Source organism: Struthio camelus, chromosome 5 (assembly GCF_040807025.1).
Source record: "Struthio camelus isolate bStrCam1 chromosome 5, bStrCam1.hap1, whole genome shotgun sequence".
NCBI lineage: Eukaryota > Metazoa > Chordata > Aves > Struthioniformes > Struthionidae > Struthio > Struthio camelus.
Window position 1 is genome coordinate 40,751,554 of NC_090946.1, and position 18,437 is coordinate 40,769,990.

Here is an 18,437-nt window from a genome sequence, read left to right on the forward strand (position 1 = left end):
CAGCTATTCCTCTATCTGGAAATACCTGTCAAAGACTACCCTCTGCCATCACCTGCTATGAGTTTTGCCTTTGCAGGCAATTGCAAAGGTTTTCCTGTCTGTTTTCTAAAGCAGATCTTGAGGCTTTTCTGCAGCACTGGGTATTCTGCAGGGGTTGAAGCTTGGTGGAGAGGCGTGCAGGGAGAGGGCAGGCTGAGAGCCAGGCTCTGGACCTTGGCAGAGCAGGGTGGTTGCTGGCAACAAGTTAAGGAGTTTCTATGACAGGTAATCAGTGGGGATGGGTCCAAGGCTTCCTTCAAGACTGAGTTTTACTGTAGACAGACTGCTAGCAGATGTCCAGTCTCTCAGTCAGCAGTGAGGGAACCTGCAGCAGCTCGTGGGTTCCTCAGAGTTAAAGATGAGTCACTTTAAGGTTGCTGGATTTTCTTATTGCTCCGCTTCCTCTGGTTTCTGAAGATAAATAAGTATGAAATGAGAGCCTGGCAATTCTCTTGGGAGTTCCTGCCGCTTGTTTGTTTTGTGAAAACACTTCATGTTCTCTAATTTTGTACACTTGTTAACAACAGCTTTCCTATAAAACTTCTCCTGAGAAAACTAATCACAGCTTTGAGAACACAGCTGCAGAACACAGAAGACCACCTCAGAAACTTGAAGATGAAGTATCTTCTTCTGCCAGCTAATTTAGCATTTCTCTATAGCTTTGTGCTGAGTAAATCTATCCAGGTGTGTCCCTGCTCTCAGAGCAGTTAAGAATTTACATTGCTGCTGCTGAGTTGGTCTGACTGTCTTAAAATTAATTACAAGCATTAACTGCTGTGATTTTACATGACAGAAATTTTCTGCTATGCAGAGCATATGCTAAGCACATGCTAAAGGATGTACTTGGTTTTTTTTTTTTTTTTGCAGATAGCTACAAGAAACAATGACTTAGGTGAGTTTGATTTTAATTACTTTATACGTAACTGCAGGTTTTGGTGGGGGCTGCTTCTCTATACCTTGTTTTCCTAATTTTGTACGTTTTTTTTCCTCTGAAAATGCCCAGCATCAGTGGAAAACAATTCATAAAATTCAGAGCACGTGTGTGTTTTAAAGTTGCATTCAGTTTCTTTATTTGTTGTCACGGTAAAGAAAATAGAGTTGAGTAATTGCTCTAACGAATGGTTTTTTTTTACATGAAGCCTCAGTAAATTAGAATCCTTTTCACTTTGATTTCTGTTATATGCAACATCAAGTCACTTCTGTGTCTGCTGTACCCAAAACTATTGTACATTTTTGGCATAATAACCAGTAGTTCTTGTCTGTGAGAAACGTATTCCAAGTATTTGGGAGTCGGAACTGTGGAGCCTGTCACAATGTTGTATGTCAAACTAACAGGTAACCTAGAAATTAATAGCTAGCATGTACCCAATATGCATGATAGAAAGTCATTGCTTTTCTATGGTTTTTCAGAGGTCACTTATGACTTCTCTTTAATTCCACAAGCTCTAATGAAGAGAACAATTATTTACAATGCTAAGAGAGCCTTCCACTCTAAAGCTCCCAAAACTTCTTAAGGTAATACGTATTTAGTCACAGCTTTAATTATAGCTGCACTGACATCTATATTAATCTCTTCTATCCAGGAAGTTGCACCTCATCAGTCTTAGCACACTATGTTATGCACTCAGTACTAATTTGCTGATCCTTTTTTACATTACTGGAAAGTAACCCTTCAGTGGAAGAAATTTCCAAAGGTACAGAAGCTTGGTTAGTGCATGTCTTTCATCTCCCTTTTGCACTTCTGAAATTTGCCTTCTTGTATGCTTTCTTTTTTCCTCTGCCAGATAGTGGAACGGCTGTTTACGAAGGAGACATCCTCTTGAGAAGAGTGCAACGCAGTGCAATTAACTGTGAGAGTTGTTTATGGCCTAAGTCACAGGATGGACTAGTCAAGGTTCCAATTAACATCTCTTCTGATTTCTGTAAGTGCATGCAAATGGATGACATGAAGTTAGCATCAATCTTCTGGTCACTGAGTTCTGTGCCTTGTTTCACGATGGTTCTGGGGCATGCATCAAAAGCACTTAGTCCAAAAGAGAACTTTTTGATTTATCTCTTCTGCTAATCTGTTGGCCCGATGAATAGTTTGGCTGACTCCAAATATGCTAGTTACCAACACTAAAATACGTGGTTATTTGGGCAGTACTTGTTATGCAAATAGCAGTTAATTCATTTTAACTACAAATACTAGTTCATTCCTACTAGCTACAGTGCATTTGCTGATATTTAGCAAGTACAGAAGACAAAATACAACCTGCTCTCACCATAAATATATTAGTGTCAAAATGCATTATTACCAAGAACACTTTTCAGAACTCTTTCAACTCTCCAGAAGAAATGTTCCCCCACTGGAAATCCGGCAAAGGAAAAAATGCAGGGTTTTTTTTCTTACTGTTTTCCTGAGGTCAGTCAATAGATTTTTTTCCAGTGGACAAGGTTGCAGGACCAATGTGTTATTCTAGAAAATTGTTCTAGAAGGCTCAATATCAGCTGTGTGGGTCTTCCATCTCTCCCTCTCTGAGGCTTCCATAGAGATCCTTCTGAAGATTTCTCTTTGAGGGGAAATGATATGGAAGTGAAATACAGCCTGAGCCTAGTTCCCATTCCTGGGGATTCTTTATGCTATTATTTGAGCAGGAGAGGGTTGGGGAGAGCCCAGTCTCTGCACTATATTACGGCTGTTCCTCTGCCCCTATGCACTTCTAGAACTACAGCACATACTCTTGTTGGTTAGGTAAGGGTTATTCTCTCTACCTCACTCTCCCCAAACTTTAAAGTTGAGGAAACTGAGATACAAAGCAGTTGGAAATGATTCATAATTGAGGAAGCTAAATTAGGCCAAAATGTTCAAAAGTAGATAAACACTTCAATCTATATTTGGCGCCTGAATAGAAATGCTGTGATCTTCAGAGCTTCTGAACGCTGGCTGCCTCAAATGACTTCAAGGGGTACATGGCAAGCTTTCATTGTCTCTGATAAGCTAGTTTTTCTGTGTTTAACTACTGTCAGATAGCTCATTTGGGATACTCTAATCCAATTATTTGCATTTCAAGCTTTGTTTCACTTTTTCCCTCCTGTCTAACGGAGAATATAATGCCAGTCCTTCGCTTTCCCCCACCCATCACCTACCACCTATAGAATGCATAAGGGCCAGCTGTAATAATTGCATCTCCCCTTCAAAGTCTAATCAATTTGAAGATCTCTAAGGCTTTGTGCCCCTTTTTCTGATTGTATTTATGCTAAAAAGCTAAAGTAGTGTGGAGATTAAGAGGAACGCCCCCATCTTATTTTACACTGATAAACCAAGTAAGGTTTCTCCTGGCCCCTTTCTCTTCCCAGCAGCAACAGAGAGGTCTTGGATTGCTGATGCTCTGCAAGAGGTCTCCACGCTGACCTGTGTGCAGTTTGTAAATCGCACTACAGAAACAGACTATGTACACATTGAACGTGGGCAGAGGTAAATTCCCTGACTCCTGGGAGTGGGAGCACCTAAAAATTGTGGGTTTATTCCTTTTGGTTTGTATTTCAGCTTCTTTCCTGTTTAGTCTGGATTCAAGTAATTCCCCTTTCTTATCCTAGGAGTCAAGATTAAGAGGGCATGTGCAATTTTTCACTTTTCTTTATACTGATAGTTAACCACGCTGGTTATGGGCTGCAGAACAAATTTGTGTGGACTTCATTGAAGATAATAGGGTATAATTCAAAATGGGATATTCTCCTTAAATGTTACAAAAAATTTAGGAAGAAGTACAATTGCTTCAGGTTCCTTGTTTAACTACTTGAACTGTTTAATCTGTTTGACATATCCCATTTACCGTTTTAAAATTTACCATACTTACCACAAAAGCTTTACTTCTCCCTTTCTGCAGTTTTAGTCTGGCAGCTTGCAGTAGCCAACTATGTCACAGCAGTAACTATTTGCATGTCCCCTGTGGCTGCACATCTAGAAGCCCCTGGTGCCTTAATTGGTACATCTATTTCTCTGCATGTGCTGAACACGACCGTTTCGGCTATTGATTGGCTATTCTTAGCTGCTGGTCTTACTTTGGAAAAATTGGAGGACGTCAAGCACTAGGCCTGATGAAAAATGGCTGCATGGATAAAGGAGCAATTCAGCATGAAATGAACCATGCACTGGGCTTCATCCATGAACAGGCACGGAGTGACCGGGACAGTTTTGTCAAGATTATGTGGGAACATATTGCGGCAGGTATGTCCACTAAATCTTAAGAGAAAACTTGCAGTTTTGAATATAAAGGAGAATGTTTCTTCTGCAAACAGCAATATAACTAATCATCATTAATACCTAGCTGAGTTGTAGCAGCAGTACTTCAGTGTGATGGCATTTCTTGATCAGGGTTTATTTTTACTAGAGGGATTTCTGCTGCCACAGCTATGTTAGCATATTTTTGATGGAGGTGCAGCCTAAAATTAGGTCTACGCTCTTATGTTGATCACAGCCTGAGCTGAGACTCACCTTATATATGCAGTAACAAGGTAATCAGGAATATGACACATTGTAGTGAGGAGAAAAAGGAATCATCTGCTCTCTGTTGTGGGGAGCACAGGTTGTAATGGGCTTGAATCACTTGAGATCAGATCACATTAGGGAAACACTTCTGGAAATGAAAATGGTAAAGCACTGGAATACGTTGGCCAGGAAGGGCACAGAGTCCTTGTAACTGGAGCTTTTCAGGATGTTCTGGAGGTCTTTTTTAGTTCTGTTCTCTGTGATGCTCTCTGTCTGCAGTCTGGGTGAAGGCTTATGTAAGCTTTTGCGCATGTCAGGAATGTAAACCACCAGTCTCTTCTGTTCTTTAGCTCAGACATGAATATGCTCGGGTCTGTGCCTGCCCTAAACCTATGACCATAGGGATACCTGCTGGCATTGAAGCGACATCATATAACTGAAGCTGAGCAGACAAATTAGCCATCAAGACCCTTGATGTTTACCATGAGGGTCAATGAGATTTGTAGGCAGTGTGAGCTCTCACAGCCTTTAGAGTACAGTGGAGATGCTCCTGAATTCCTGGTACGCAGTCAGTAGAACAGACACCTGGAACAGCTTTCAGAGATTACCCTTTTAGACCTAGTTGCTGGCCAATGCTCCTTAGCCTAGCATTAGGTGCAGCCTGTCAGTCTTTCTGTATGCAGTCTGGTAACCCTTGCATGCTTCATCTGATCTACTCCAAATGTGGAATGAATGTCCTAAGTGGTGGTGGGTAGAACTCTCAAGTTGGGAGCTGGTGAGAAAGACAGAAATGGGAAAAGGCAGACTGGTAAAATACTGTTCCTATCTCTGAAACTGTCCTTAATCCAAAGATCCATTTGATAGCCATATTTATATCTTCCAGCTAACCCCGCTCTGCTCTTTGTCTTGGTAGATGTAAGATGTTGGCACTTTGTCCCAAACAGAGACAATACTAGGAGCAAGTAAGAAAGCCTAAGGAGGGCAGAATGGGGAAGAGAAGTACACACAGATTTGGCCAGGAAGCGAGGGACTATGGGACTTTTTTAGTTGAGGTGGAGTGACAGATGATATCTGGAAATCATGGTGGAGAATCTTGGTTTGAGGAAGTACGCAGCAACTCTATCTGGGGAAAGCTGTGGAAATAGGGAAGGTGGCAGACAGAGGTCATAGCACCGGCAGTGAGTGCAAAATATATAGCCTGAAATGTAGATGAGAATAATGGGCCCTATGAAGAGGGTGAGAATGGAAGCACATGCAGCCACTAGCATATGGGACATTCTGGGATCTGGTATGATGTGAGAGGAAGGACTGCAATTATTTGCTCTGTGAAGAGAATGATAGACACTTCTGAGAAGAATGAGCAACAGGGAATGCTCAGGACTGGTAAATCTGTAGGGGAAAACAAGTGAATGTTATCTGGGAAAAGGAAGGAATATAGGATGAATAGTTTGGGGACCTGCCCTTGAGCTGTGTGCTGGGGACATAGAGTATATACAGAGGCTTGAACAACAGGAAGTTCTAGAGAAAGGAAAACGAGAAACTGGTACACAGGAGAGAGCAGGAGAAGGGATGCAAGGAGACACTTGTCTGTGACAGCTACAAGCAAGCTGGACAAGCTACAACATTTGTAATGAAATAATAGTGGACTTAGTTTTTTATAGAAAACAAATAACAATAAATGAGACTGGACAACTCCATTTCAAATTCTATATATTCTTCAGTGTCATACACAGCTGAAAACATTTTTTTCTCCAGCTTGGAACATGACTGTTTTTATTACAAATTCCTAACACAGTGTTCGCCAAACTTTTTTCAGCTATTCCCAAGATTCCCAAGTAAATTCCATTTTATGCTGTTATTTAAGTGTCAGCTCTGGTGTTAGGGTATAATTATGTTATGAATTGCTTGCCATTGTTATACAACAAGGATGTCATGTTTGAAAACAGAGGATGTGTCCTAGAAGAGGACTTTAAAAACATGAAGTTATACCGAAGATACCAGACAAATAAAATTTCACTTACACCAGTTTTGCGGGGGAAAGACCACATGTTCACATATCATTCTCGATGCTTACTGACATAAGCACGCTCTGATTCAGGCCCATTATAATGAAAGGATAAGAGAGGGGGAAGAGGCGAGGAAGACAAGACTATGCAAAAAGGGGGATATATGCTCAGTGTTCTAGCAGTGAAAATCAGGAGCGAGGGCTGATAAGACTGATGGGGTAAGGGAGCTGTGCAACAGAGCAGCGTGGGAAAAGAATTCAAAGACGTGCAGGGAAAAAGAGATGAAGGGACATGGCCACATTCATGAGGGTTCTTAATGTACATATCCTGAAAAAATATGCCACCATTCAACAGGGCTGATGGCAGAGCTGCTCCTGACCTCAGTGATGAAGAATTAGACCTCAGGACCTTCTGCAGTTTTCCAGCTCTCCCACACGCTCTGTTTTTTCTCTTGCCAGGACTGCAGTATTGTGGATGTTTCCTGGGTTTTGTTTTTACCCAGCAGTTCACCTTGGAAGCCATCCTACTTCTTTGTTTTGACAAAATGCAGCTTGACCATTGGCTGTCCACTTAGCTACTCAAAACTCAGCTTGTGTTTTTCCACAAACTTTTTGGGAACAAAACTGTGTTCAGAGCCTTCAGCCAGAGCTTCCTTTTCAGCTTTCCTGAGTCACTACACTTAGATTTTGGCAGAGGTAGGGGTTTTTGTTTTTCAGTGGAGGAGATGGGTTAAGGTCTAGACAGCTAGTCTGCTGTGATATGTGACAAGGCAGACGCCAAGGCTAGGGAGCCCCTCCGTACAGCTGAGCTGCCTTTAGTCCTGCTTTTTAACAACCCAGCTCAGCAAAGCACTTACACACATGTAGGCCGGCAGCTACCTAAATGTTTCACTGAAATTGAACTGTTTTCTTTTTCTCTTCATCACACCAAAAGAAGCTGAACACCTGGTAACTCTTTTTGAAGTCAGTATGGAAGACAACATGAATTGAGATAAAATTCTAATAGGATAAGGAATGCCAGTGCTGATGAGAACTGATTTGAACCTTGAGTCAGTTTCTGAGCTATGAAAAGCTCTAAGTCACTTTTATCCCCATACCTTGTATAATTCAGGATGTCAAAGCTTTTCTTTGCATTTCCTAGTCCTGGTTAGCACCAGCACTGAAGGGCATTACTGGAAGAGACTAGCTCTGCTTGCAAGCTTGCCAGCCAAGTTGCGCAAACTCAGGAGATTCAGTCAGGATGATTTTCTGACAAGTGTCCAATGCTGAACTCTTGCCCAGATAGTTTGTAGTTTACAAACCACTAGTTAAAATAATGAAGATACAGATGTTGAATGAGGAAAGAGCACTCAGCGGTTAGGGCACTAGCCCAGATATTGGGCAGACTGTTTTCAGTTCCCTGCGCTGACCTTGCTTGCTTGCCTGTCTTACCACGAGCAAGTGACCCAGGGTGTAATTTGTTTTAATGCTCTTCAGTCAAGAGAGAGAAATAGGTGCCTTCAGATTAAAATGGAATGAAACCTCCTCTCTGAGTATGCCTGCCCCTCCTCTGACAATCCTGAGAGCCTGAATAGCTTCCGCGCATAACTTAGATGTCACTTAGGTGACATTCCAGCCTTATGTCTCTGTGCTAGTCCTGTATCAGTATAACGCTTTCTTACCTCACAGGGGCTTTTTAGGACTAAACAGATAAAGTCATGAGGTACTTAGCTGTGATGAGGAGAGCTATATTAGCGCCCTATACAGGATGTTTCCAGCTGACCTTATTTGGCTGCCCTTAAGTCAGCTGGGTAGTCTCACTTAACTGCAGTCACTGCTGATGGGTTTGACCAGACGTGAAGCCAGAACAGGGCTGATAACATATGCTTCGGTGTGAGTAAGAGGCAAACCTTGTTCCTATCCCTTGAACTCTAAGACTCCCTTCAGATCAGAGTTGTTCCTTTCTGACAGACAGTAGAAGGACTTGGCAAGACAGGTTGATAGTCACCCATGCTTACCTCTGACTTTTAGATCTAGCTAGTCAGCCAGATTTGCCTCTCCAAGGTATGGACACAGCTTTGGGTTATAAGTTGGGAGTTTTAAATGTTCAAAATAATACACTGAAATATATTTAGAAACACCCTAATGAAAACGGACAGATAAATACATTTCCATGAGGAGTGGAATTGGATTAATTGAGCATATTGAAACTTTGACTTCTTATTTGATAGAGGTTCTATTCTGAAGCCTACTAGATTCAGTAGAAATACTCCCATGGGCTTTGGAAGGCTTTGGTGCTTCGGAAGACTCAGGGTCCCATGAGAAGGAGTGTGTAAGGATTTCATGATTTTTATCCTAAGCAATTATGATAACAGGTAGCGTCTGAGAACAGAAATATCACTCTTAGGATGTGGGGAAGGGGGGTCCCTCCACTCCTGTTCTGACTGAAATGTTGCTTTTCTACCTTACAGAGGAACAAGGAAACTTTGGGAAAGTGAATTCCAAAAATCTTGGCCTTCCCTATGACTATTCTTCTGTGATGCACTATGGCGCGTAAGTTGGTTTCTGAGGTTTTCTTTCATAGAAGCAAACAGTGCTCAGATCCTCTGCTCAGATCTGGGGAGACAGAATTGTTCTGTGCAGGGACTGGTTTTTGCTGTTCACTTAAAACTGAGTGAATAGACATCACAATCAAAGGTGAACACTTCCTCTGTCAGAGGTATTTGTAGAAAATAGAATTGGTGGGGATAGAAGAAAAAATTAGGATGATGTTTTCTATTGCCGTACTCGCACATCTTTCTAGAGGCATTTGACGTGGCTATGATCGAAAGCAACTCTGTCAAGTCACTGAGCTAAGCCTGTTCTAAGTCTATGATAGGCTGTTACTGAGTTAATGAAATCACTTAGGCAACAGTGGGCAGAGAGAAAGGGAGGATAGATTGGTTTTATGGCATTAAGATGTTGTATGCTGCCACACAAAACTCTATTTATAATCTTGGAATGCTACCTAAGGTTGTGTTTTTAGTCCACTACATACAAGCTTGCATCATATACCTTTTCTGGCACTCCCACTAGCAAGTAACAACTCCTGGACAAAACAGTGAAATAAAACTTGTTTAGCAGGAGAAAGGAAATTGTAGGTATCAAATATAAAGAATTAGCAACTTAGACAAACTCTTGTAGATCCTCTGCCTCTTTGAACCGTGAAGGTGGGATTTAGCTCATTTTGCCAGGATAAAGTTCTCAGGACAATACAGTTTTAACTTGCTTCCTTCTTTCAGTTGCACACAAAATAGGTGCCACACTGTCTTCAAGAAAGACTAACTTGTTTCTGAGAAGGTTCTTGCCCTTTTCCATTATAGTTCTGTGCAGATGGTACATGGATATGTTTATGCAATTAGAGAACTTGACTGTTTGAAAGAAAAGCGATTTAGAAATGTGATTTCCTTATTTCTACAGGTATGATTTCTCTAACACTCCTGGGGAACGAACTATTGTACCAGTTCCTGACCCCTCTGTACCCATTGGACAGAGAGAAGGACTGAGTAACTTGGATGTGGCTAAAATCAACAAGCTCTACAAGTGCAGTAAGTGCTGTAGACGCCAGGCATCCATTTATAGGTGAATCCTTTTCCAGTCAGTGTCTGTAGGCACTGGCAGACGTCCCTCAAAGGAACTCAGCCCACAATCAATTCCACACGTCTTTTCCTCAGCCCTATAAGAGGGCTGGTATGCATGTGGAAAGACTCATCCCTGTGCCCAGCTGCTGCTTCTTGGGAAGAGCAATTTATTTTCAATAACGGACTATTGTTCTAAGAGGTGTTGACGGGGTCCCTGCCCTTTGACACAAGGAAAAGCCATCACAAAAATCATCATGGTAGCTGCCTCTGAACTTCTCATTTCAGGAAAGCCCTGAAAGTTGCAAAGCGTGTGAGCTATCCCCAGCCATAATTATAGTTTAGAGTCCCATTTATCAGTGGTACCAGCAGGTCTGTGAGTTCTTTCAGTCAGAAAATGACTGCAGGGCTGTAAATATGGGTGTCATTTAGGCTGGTTAGAATATTTCTTTGAGGGGAATTCCCTTGGCTTTGTGTATAGTTATTTACTTCCTTGCCCTTCACTATAGTATTTGAAGGCCTAGAAACACCTAAGCATTCCTTTAGAGCAGGAACTCTTCAGTCAAGGCACCGAATAACAGGTAAAACACTAGACATGATCCTGCAATGTAGTTTTGCCTTGACTCCCAGTAGAGAGGGTAACGGATTTAGGTTATTTGACTAAATCCGTCAAAGGAATTTGACTTTTCTGAGATGTTATTCTGTTAATTTCCAGCAAAAGAGTAAAATACATGAATATGGTCTGAATACTAGCATATGAAATTCTGCTCTGAATTGTGTGTGCAACATTGATAAATAATCTGTCAGTAATAGGAATCAGTACTCCTTCAACTAGATAGTTAGGTACAGAAATCAGGATGGTTCCTCCCAACTTCTCAACTGCACATGAGATGAGCTGTCAATTTAATAGCATCTGTCATCATCTCAAAGATAATGATTTCAGAAAGCAAATAAACTCTTGATAGGGGGTGGGGAATAAATCACATTTCAATACATAATCACATAATCACATTTCAATTATATAATTAGATCTGTAGCTTTTGAAAGAAAAGGGCTAGATTTCAGAAATGGGGGAGAGATGGGGAAAAACTATCGGGGGAAAAAATGATGCAAAATAAAGTCCAGTTGTCTCAAGGGCAGTGGAGAGGATGAGGAAAAAAAGATGCCATAATGCCATAAAAAGATGCCATAAAATATGTTCGTATTTTATAATTTTGGGAGTTACTCAAATAGTTTGATAAATAAGATTACATGTGGAAAGACAGAAGTTAGATGAGATCAAACTTTGCATACCAATAACTAATTCAATAACATGACTTTTGTGCTGTTTGTGCTGTTGCCTTCCCTCAGTGATTATCCCTCTTTGTTTTGTTAGAATTTGGTTTTTAAGCTTGACTCTGCATACACTTATGAATACGCACATTTGCTAATGGGAATGGATGTTTTGATGTGACTGAAACTACTCTTGCGACTGAAGCTACGCAAGTTCATGTAAGATCCAGACTTTTAGTAAACTGAAATATGTCAGTGAAGCCCTGCTGTCTTAAAATCCAGAAGCAGCTAGTTACCTTAACTAGTTGTATTTTGCTTATAGGTTTTGAATAGCTTTTACACTAGGAACATCAACACAATTGTAAACAAGATAATTTTCCTTACAAGCTTGTCTGATGCAAATTGGAGAGCTGTGTCTGGCATTTCTGGAAGATTTTTCTGTAGTTTTCTGTCTTTTCAGCATTGTTCGATTCTTTCCTTCAGATTGCTGTAGCTCTGTGTTGCCTAAACACAAAGGCTCCTTCTCCTCTGTCAATTACCCATCCTCATACCCGAACAATAGCAACTGCCTGTGGTTGATCCGCATCCCTCAGAACAAGGTAATTTTTATTAGGAGAAAGAAGGTTTGAACCACAGTGTCAAGGCTATATAGCATTATTTTTCTTCTCATTATTATGACTGGACTGTAGCATCTGGGAGCCATTTTCATGCACCAAGATCTTTATTCTGTTATGCAATGAATGAAAAACAGTCTCAGCGATTTTCAAAAGACTTATGTTTCTCATAGACTATCAGATGTATTATTTAAACTTGATTTTAACCAGTTAAGACTTGATGTCTTTTTTTAAAGATAAGCAGTAGTCAGGCATCAGTCATTGGGCTCAGTAACAGGGTAGCCCAGTGAAATTCTCTGCTTGTTATTCAGAAGGTCAAATTTCAGTGATAGATAGTAAAATGGATATAAAGTCCTGGTTCACTTGTTCATAACAATTAGTTTTAATCTTTCCCTGTGCACCCCAGTAAACCCAACATCTGTTTTCTTGTTTGTCTTAAGGTTTTCCTGCAGTTTGAGGCTTTTGATCTTCAATCCTCCTCAGACTGTTCTTCTGACTATGTAAAAATTTACAATGGAAACAGCAAGAATTCTCCTGTCCTGCTGGACAGATACTGTGGGAAGGGGCCACTGCCTTCCTTAGTTGCTTCTGGATCCACAATGCTGATAGAGTTTGCAAGTGATGAGACCATTACAGCCACAGGATTCAGAGCCTCCTACAGCAGGGGTATGAACACTCCTTTACAGAATTTGGAGAAAAGCATTAATGGTATTTGTATAGAAAAAATGAAAGTTTTCAAAATTTGCTCCAGAGTACATTTTTATTCTTTACACCTCCATAGGAATTATACAGAAGGCTAAGGGTTGATGAGGCTGAAGGTGAGCAGGAAACAGAAAACAGGATGTTGCATGGATCTTACATCAGTAGTCCTGAGAACCATTCTTCTGAGAGCCTCTGCTAGGCTTCTTCACGTCTTTAAAACATCTTTTTTAAATACAAAACAATGCAATTACTAATGGGAGCAGTGCAGCCACAGAGCAAAAAAGACTGCAGAAACAGACAAGAAAATCTCTCCAATGAGATGTAAAGTCAGGATTGGGGCCATATGTTATTCAAGCCTCTGTAGCACTTTACTCAACAGGAAGGATACTAACTTTGGGTAATTTTTACTTTCTGAATTAAAGGCTTTTAGTATGTGTTATGAAGTTCAATTCACTTCAGCAGTGTCTGTTTTATGAACACATCAATGCATTACAGATGGAGTGCTGGATATAATTGTGTTGTGCTGCAACATGCTTTTAGTTAGAAGGCACTAGTCCAAAAACCTAAATTCTTGTTACTTAGCTGAAAATGCTACCTTTTAAAAAAGAAATTGAGGAAGTCACAGAAATGTCATTTTTACTCTTTTCACGTTACTCTTGAAAGTTCAGTTCAGCTTTCTAGATGGAATCAGACCTAGCTAGATAATTTAATCCGAGATACTTGAGCTAATTCTTTTCTGAAAGTGCAGTAAATTAGCCCCATTGGAATGCTGTGTTAATGGCCTAACGCTTCATTGGAAAAGACAGATATATCTTTAAGTTCGGTTGCTCTGTCCTCCAAAGGTTATTTAGCAGCCATGCTTTCAGCTCTTTCAGCACAGCTGCTGATATAAATGCTAGGCAAAGAAATAATATAGTTGAGCAGTAGATTTCCAATGTAGCAAACTTTCTCTTGGCTTGAAGAAAAATACAAGAGTATAAGCAAGCTCACTTTTCTACTATCAAAATACTCTTGTCAATAAGCCTTTCTCTTTTTTTCTCCTTTACACCCTCAGTGAACTGTGGGGATACCTTCACAGTCTCAAATGGAGTCATCACCTCTCCAAACTACCCCAACAAATACCCTAAAAACCAAGCATGCTTCTGGATCATCAGTTCTCCAGTAGGATACAAGGTAAGGCACAGAGGAAATCTTTTGCTGCCTTCAGTAGTGTTCTCTATTGGAATCTTTTTGCCTTAGAGAATAACAGGTGTTATATCACATTTTAAGCAGGCATTTTAAGCAGGAGTGAAAATCTGAACACATAAACCCAGTTAAAATTATGCTGAATCTTGATATTTGATATGTTCATCAAGGGAAATCCTGTACATGTACATGTAAACTCCTATGAAATGAGCGTGTACCTGTACATTTTGCTCAGAATAATCCCTAGGTAATATAGTCACTACTAAGACACTGAAACATTGCACAGGTGCTCTTTCTGTTTTCCTCCAGAGAACAGAATTTAAAACATACAAGATCAATATTGCCCATTGCTTTTGCATCTAATGCAAATCCTGATAAATTCAAAAATTTGGTATTAATAATTTCCCGTTACAATATGGGATCAGGATGTGGTCCAAATACAGAATAAAAAACATCACCTACACATAAGGAATGTAGACTCTATTTGTACTTGTTACATACAAAGGATATAACCTGAAAAGGATATAACCTGAAAGCAAAGTGCTTTGGTTGTATTTTCCCCAGATATCTCTCAAAATGTTATCCTTTGAGCTGGAAGATGATGACAGATGCATCTATGACTACTTGCTCATACACGATGGAAGCCAACCTACATCACCTGCAGTTGGCCCATTCTGTGGGACAGAGAAGGTTGCAGACTTCACTTCTACTGGGAACTTTGTACTAGTTGAATTTCACAGTGATATAGTATGGGAGTTTCCCGGATTCAAGATGAATTATATGTTTGGTAGGTAGTACCGTACAGATCAGGGTGAGAGGTGTGGAGAAAAAAAAAAAAGTGTGACCAACTAACCACAGGTAAAAGTCAAGATGTCACTGACTTCAGCAAAAAATAGCTGTCTGAATGCCTTTGACAAGCTTGAAGCTTGAACTATTAGTTTGTTACTTCTACAGCAGTGTAATTTGCATGGGAGTTATAGACAAAAATGTTCCTTCCCATTGGATGTTTGTTTGAGACTCCCAGCTTTTTGTTACAGTAATCTCATTGCTGGTGTTGCGTGGCTGAATACAATAGCAGAACTGGAACTCTGGAACCAGATTTTCAAGCACTTGTCGTGCTACATAGTGAGCTGCTTAGAAAATAGGCCCCAAAAGATTTCAGAATATAGCTATGGAGCAACTTTAACCCATATTCTGACAAATGTTATTACCCACCCCTAATCTGCATTCCAGTATGCATACAGAAAAACCTTGAGGCACATGCTCACTTGTGCTTTGAAACAAAGCTTGCTTTTAGAGTTAATATAGGCACCTTCGCTTGGCCTGGAAATCACCACTTTGCATTGAGGATGCAAGCCAAGATTCTGGTGCGGCACCTCAACTCAAAGAATTTTACTAACCCCTCTTTTGTGAGGTGAACTAGATCAGGGAATTGATTTGACTAAAAGGAAACCCTTAATAGCAGGAGCATGCAGTCAGGGAGAGGGCAAGGAGAGAAGCATGACAGACATTTGTATGAATAAACTATGTCCTGAGTCAGTCAGGTCAGGTACTGCCATTGTCCATGGGGTATTATCAAAATATTTTTTTAATGACATACCTAATGAAAAGCCTATCAAATGCAAATGGACTCAGTAACTTTGGACATCATACCAGGTGTGAAGTACCTTGTCTGTACAGAGAAATCTTCCACCTCTTAGGAGAGGACTGAAGAAGAGAGAGACATCACTACTGTGGATGGCTAATGCTTTGGCTTAGGCTTGATGTATTTAGAGCTAAATGACAGCACTGAACTGAAAGATGCTAAAATATAATGTTCTTGCTGCAATTATGCCATTGTGAAGAAGAGTACACAGAAAATGCCACTATTTCACAGTGCCAGGAAGGCAGCCAATCAACAGTTGTTTTTTTCCCTTTTCTTTTACCAAGGATCTGTTGTAATGTTTTGCTTTTTAAGCCCTGGTTAATTTTCATTCTCAAATGAATGATATTTGATAATACAGCTGTGTACATCAGGGTCTGCTAGCATCATGATGGGAAAGTGCATACACACCGGGCAACAAGTATTTGTAATTCTTATGAGCGCCTGTCTTCTGACTGTCTTTTGTCTTATTTGACTTCCTCTTTATATTTGCACTTTGTTGAAGGATGTAACAATTTCAGCAGCATGGGAGAAAAAAAACCTATTTCTGGCATGGTTTTCACTGCTAAAATGAAGGGATGGTATGGTCTTCCTTCCCCTTCTCCCTCTCCCCCCAACTCCCCCTGCCTTTTGTAATTGATTTATCTCAGAACAGCTGAAAAGTGCAAGAGGGCTTGAAATAATACCCTAACAAGGGGGAGACACTTGGCATGACTGAGATGCAGACCTAGATATAGTCAGTACGTCTGTCTCCTGGTAACAATAAAATACTTTCCTTTGTGTTTTTGCCCAAAGAAAGCTCACATATGCTAGTTACTGATAAGGTAGACACTATTTTTTTTTCCTAGTGTGGGAAGTCTTTTAGGTGGTACCTGAAGGCTATGCTTGTATTGCAGCTAGAAGGCATGCTAGTCAGTCAGAAACTATTTTTAGCATAAGCTCCAAAAACAGTAGCAGGGAAAACCAATCAAACATAGCTTCAGATGCCTAAGATTTCATTCAGGATGTGAAGTCCATGCTTTTCCCTCTGCTGTTATCCAAAACGTCACTACTTGCTATATGAGGGGACTAACTACAGCTCCTGAAGAGAGCTGTTCTCTCTGAGAAATAGAGCAAGACAATCTCAAATACAATAACTTTGTATTTTCATAGGGCAGCATAGAATGCATTCATCTTCCAGTTCAACACACAGTCCACTTTCTGCTGGATTTGCTGTTATACCTAGTGTGAACCTGTAATGAAGACTATGTATGCCTGTGGAAGACGGGAGAAGCAAGTTCCAGGAATTAAACTTCAGCAACTTCAGACTATACAAAAACTAATTCTCCTCACTGACTGTCTATTTGGGTGACAGATGCTGAGGGTTTTCAAGGGGATGCAGAAGTAATAACCCCCATGACAACTCCTATTTTATGCAAACTTGAACTGGGTCTCTCTTTTAAATACAGTCAAAGCCATCAGCTGTAATAAGTCAGATGAGTATCACTTGAGGCTCCCCGCTCATAGCCTGATGTGGGCTCCACACCAGGCCATCTAGGTTCAACGTTTTAGATGCTCACCCATATTTGTGGAAAAGGAGCAACCATGGACAACATGCGAAGCAGTGATTATATTATACAGTAATATTCTTGCAACTTGTCCCTAGAAATATGGGGTTAAGTGGGAGTCAAAAATGTGGCAATGTGACCCTAAAGGCAAGTTTCTAAGGGCATGCACCTGGCGAAAGACTCCAATCTTATCTGTCTTGAAAACATGAATTCAACAGTACTGTTACAGGAACGCATTCCTTCCTGAATCTGCAGACACCCTGAAATATAAAGTTACAAATAATTTTTCTCTTTCAGATCAAGGGCTTTTCAATCTGAGAGCTAAACATTCCATTTTTCATCAGTTGTTAGGGGTCCTTATTAATCATTTTCCTTAAGGGATAAGCATGTTAGCTGGAGTTCCCACACACAATCCAAACCACCTTCCAGCCCTCTACAGAAATCAAAACCTTTAGCTTTCCTCTAAGCTCTGCTCAAATCTCTGGTTTCCTGCTGGCAGTCTCTGCTTTAATTATACGTTATTTGTCTATAAATCTGTGGCCTGCCAAACAGGAAAATGCAAGGTAGAGAGCATCATTTATTTTGATAAATACCTTCATGAATGGCATTCTTTCAGTAAAGACTACCGCTCATTTTCACCCAGTTAGTTCCAAATTTTAAATGGAGAAGCTGTAGACTCCACAGACCTTGCTAACAGGTCTACTCAACTGAACAGTGTAAAGGGATTTGTCTTTTATAGACAATAATCCTCTCACAATGGGCATTGTCCATAAATAATGATTCATAAGCTACTGTTAATATTCAGATTCTGAGATATATGAATTTAGAGCAAACAGCCAGTAGACAGCAAAGACAGTATGGCCAAAGGTCCAGGATTCGAATATCGTCACAGGAGGATTTTGAGAGGTTCAAATTAAAGTTCAGCATTCACTTAAAACATCTTTGAAAACCAACATGTAAGCATTTAACCTTAAAAATTAGAGGTACCTAGCAGTGACAAATATATCTTATTCCCACATATGTATACACCACATGAAACAAAAACAGGTGCTACCTTAATTGCATGCAAAGACAAAACTGTGATAGAACAGAGCCACCTCCAGTAATCTGTGCACATGCGACAGGCAAGAAGAGCATCTGTGTCCATGCAGTCCAATCTTACCTGCTTTGGGATTGTCCACGTTCTTATCAAAGTGGCAAGTCAGGGCCTTCTAGGGTATGCTTTCTTAACCTGTAAAAGTCAGAACAGAGATTTGCTAATTACCGCTGCTGAAAAAAGCAACTTGGAATAGAGCATTACAGAAACATAAAAAAATTACTACTTATTGGTCTTTTTTGCTTAATTTAAAATACGCTTCTCTTAC

At 40.3% G+C, this 18,437-nt stretch overlaps 2 protein-coding genes across 11 annotated transcripts in view; one reads left to right on the forward strand and one right to left on the reverse strand.

Moving 5' to 3' along the window:
- Window positions 1–605: 605 nt before the first annotated feature.
- Window positions 606–17,230, forward strand: LOC104150381 (embryonic protein UVS.2). 2 transcript variants are annotated; one of them, XM_068945873.1, is made up of 12 exons: window positions 606–723; window positions 907–931; window positions 1,824–1,961; window positions 3,379–3,496; window positions 4,071–4,249; window positions 8,966–9,047; window positions 9,954–10,081; window positions 11,867–11,982; window positions 12,438–12,663; window positions 13,754–13,872; window positions 14,449–14,574; window positions 16,679–17,230. In XM_068945873.1, the coding sequence occupies exons 1-12, from the start codon at window positions 655–657 to the stop codon at window positions 16,754–16,756; spliced, it is 1,404 nt and encodes a 467-aa protein (XP_068801974.1). In that variant the 5' UTR covers window positions 606–654; the 3' UTR covers window positions 16,757–17,230. The 2 variants fall into 2 exon arrangements, with proteins under 2 accessions (XP_068801974.1, XP_009682911.2); XM_009684616.2 differs by having other exon boundaries at window positions 14,449–17,230.
- PPP1R14D (protein phosphatase 1 regulatory inhibitor subunit 14D) overlaps window positions 12,739–18,437 on the reverse strand; it is a 35,218-nt gene continuing 29,519 nt past the window's right edge. For 5 of the 9 annotated variants that reach the window (XR_011141468.1, XR_011141465.1, XR_011141462.1 and 2 more), the window contains 2 exons: window positions 18,236–18,304; window positions 12,739–12,921 (listed from right to left, as the gene is read on the reverse strand). The gene's annotated coding sequence lies outside the window, so the exon portion shown is untranslated. Of the gene's footprint in view, window positions 12,922–17,242; window positions 17,334–18,235; window positions 18,305–18,437 lie in introns of all 9 variants that reach the window. The other 4 variants (XR_011141466.1, XR_011141463.1, XR_011141467.1 and 1 more) reach the window with 1 other exon arrangement.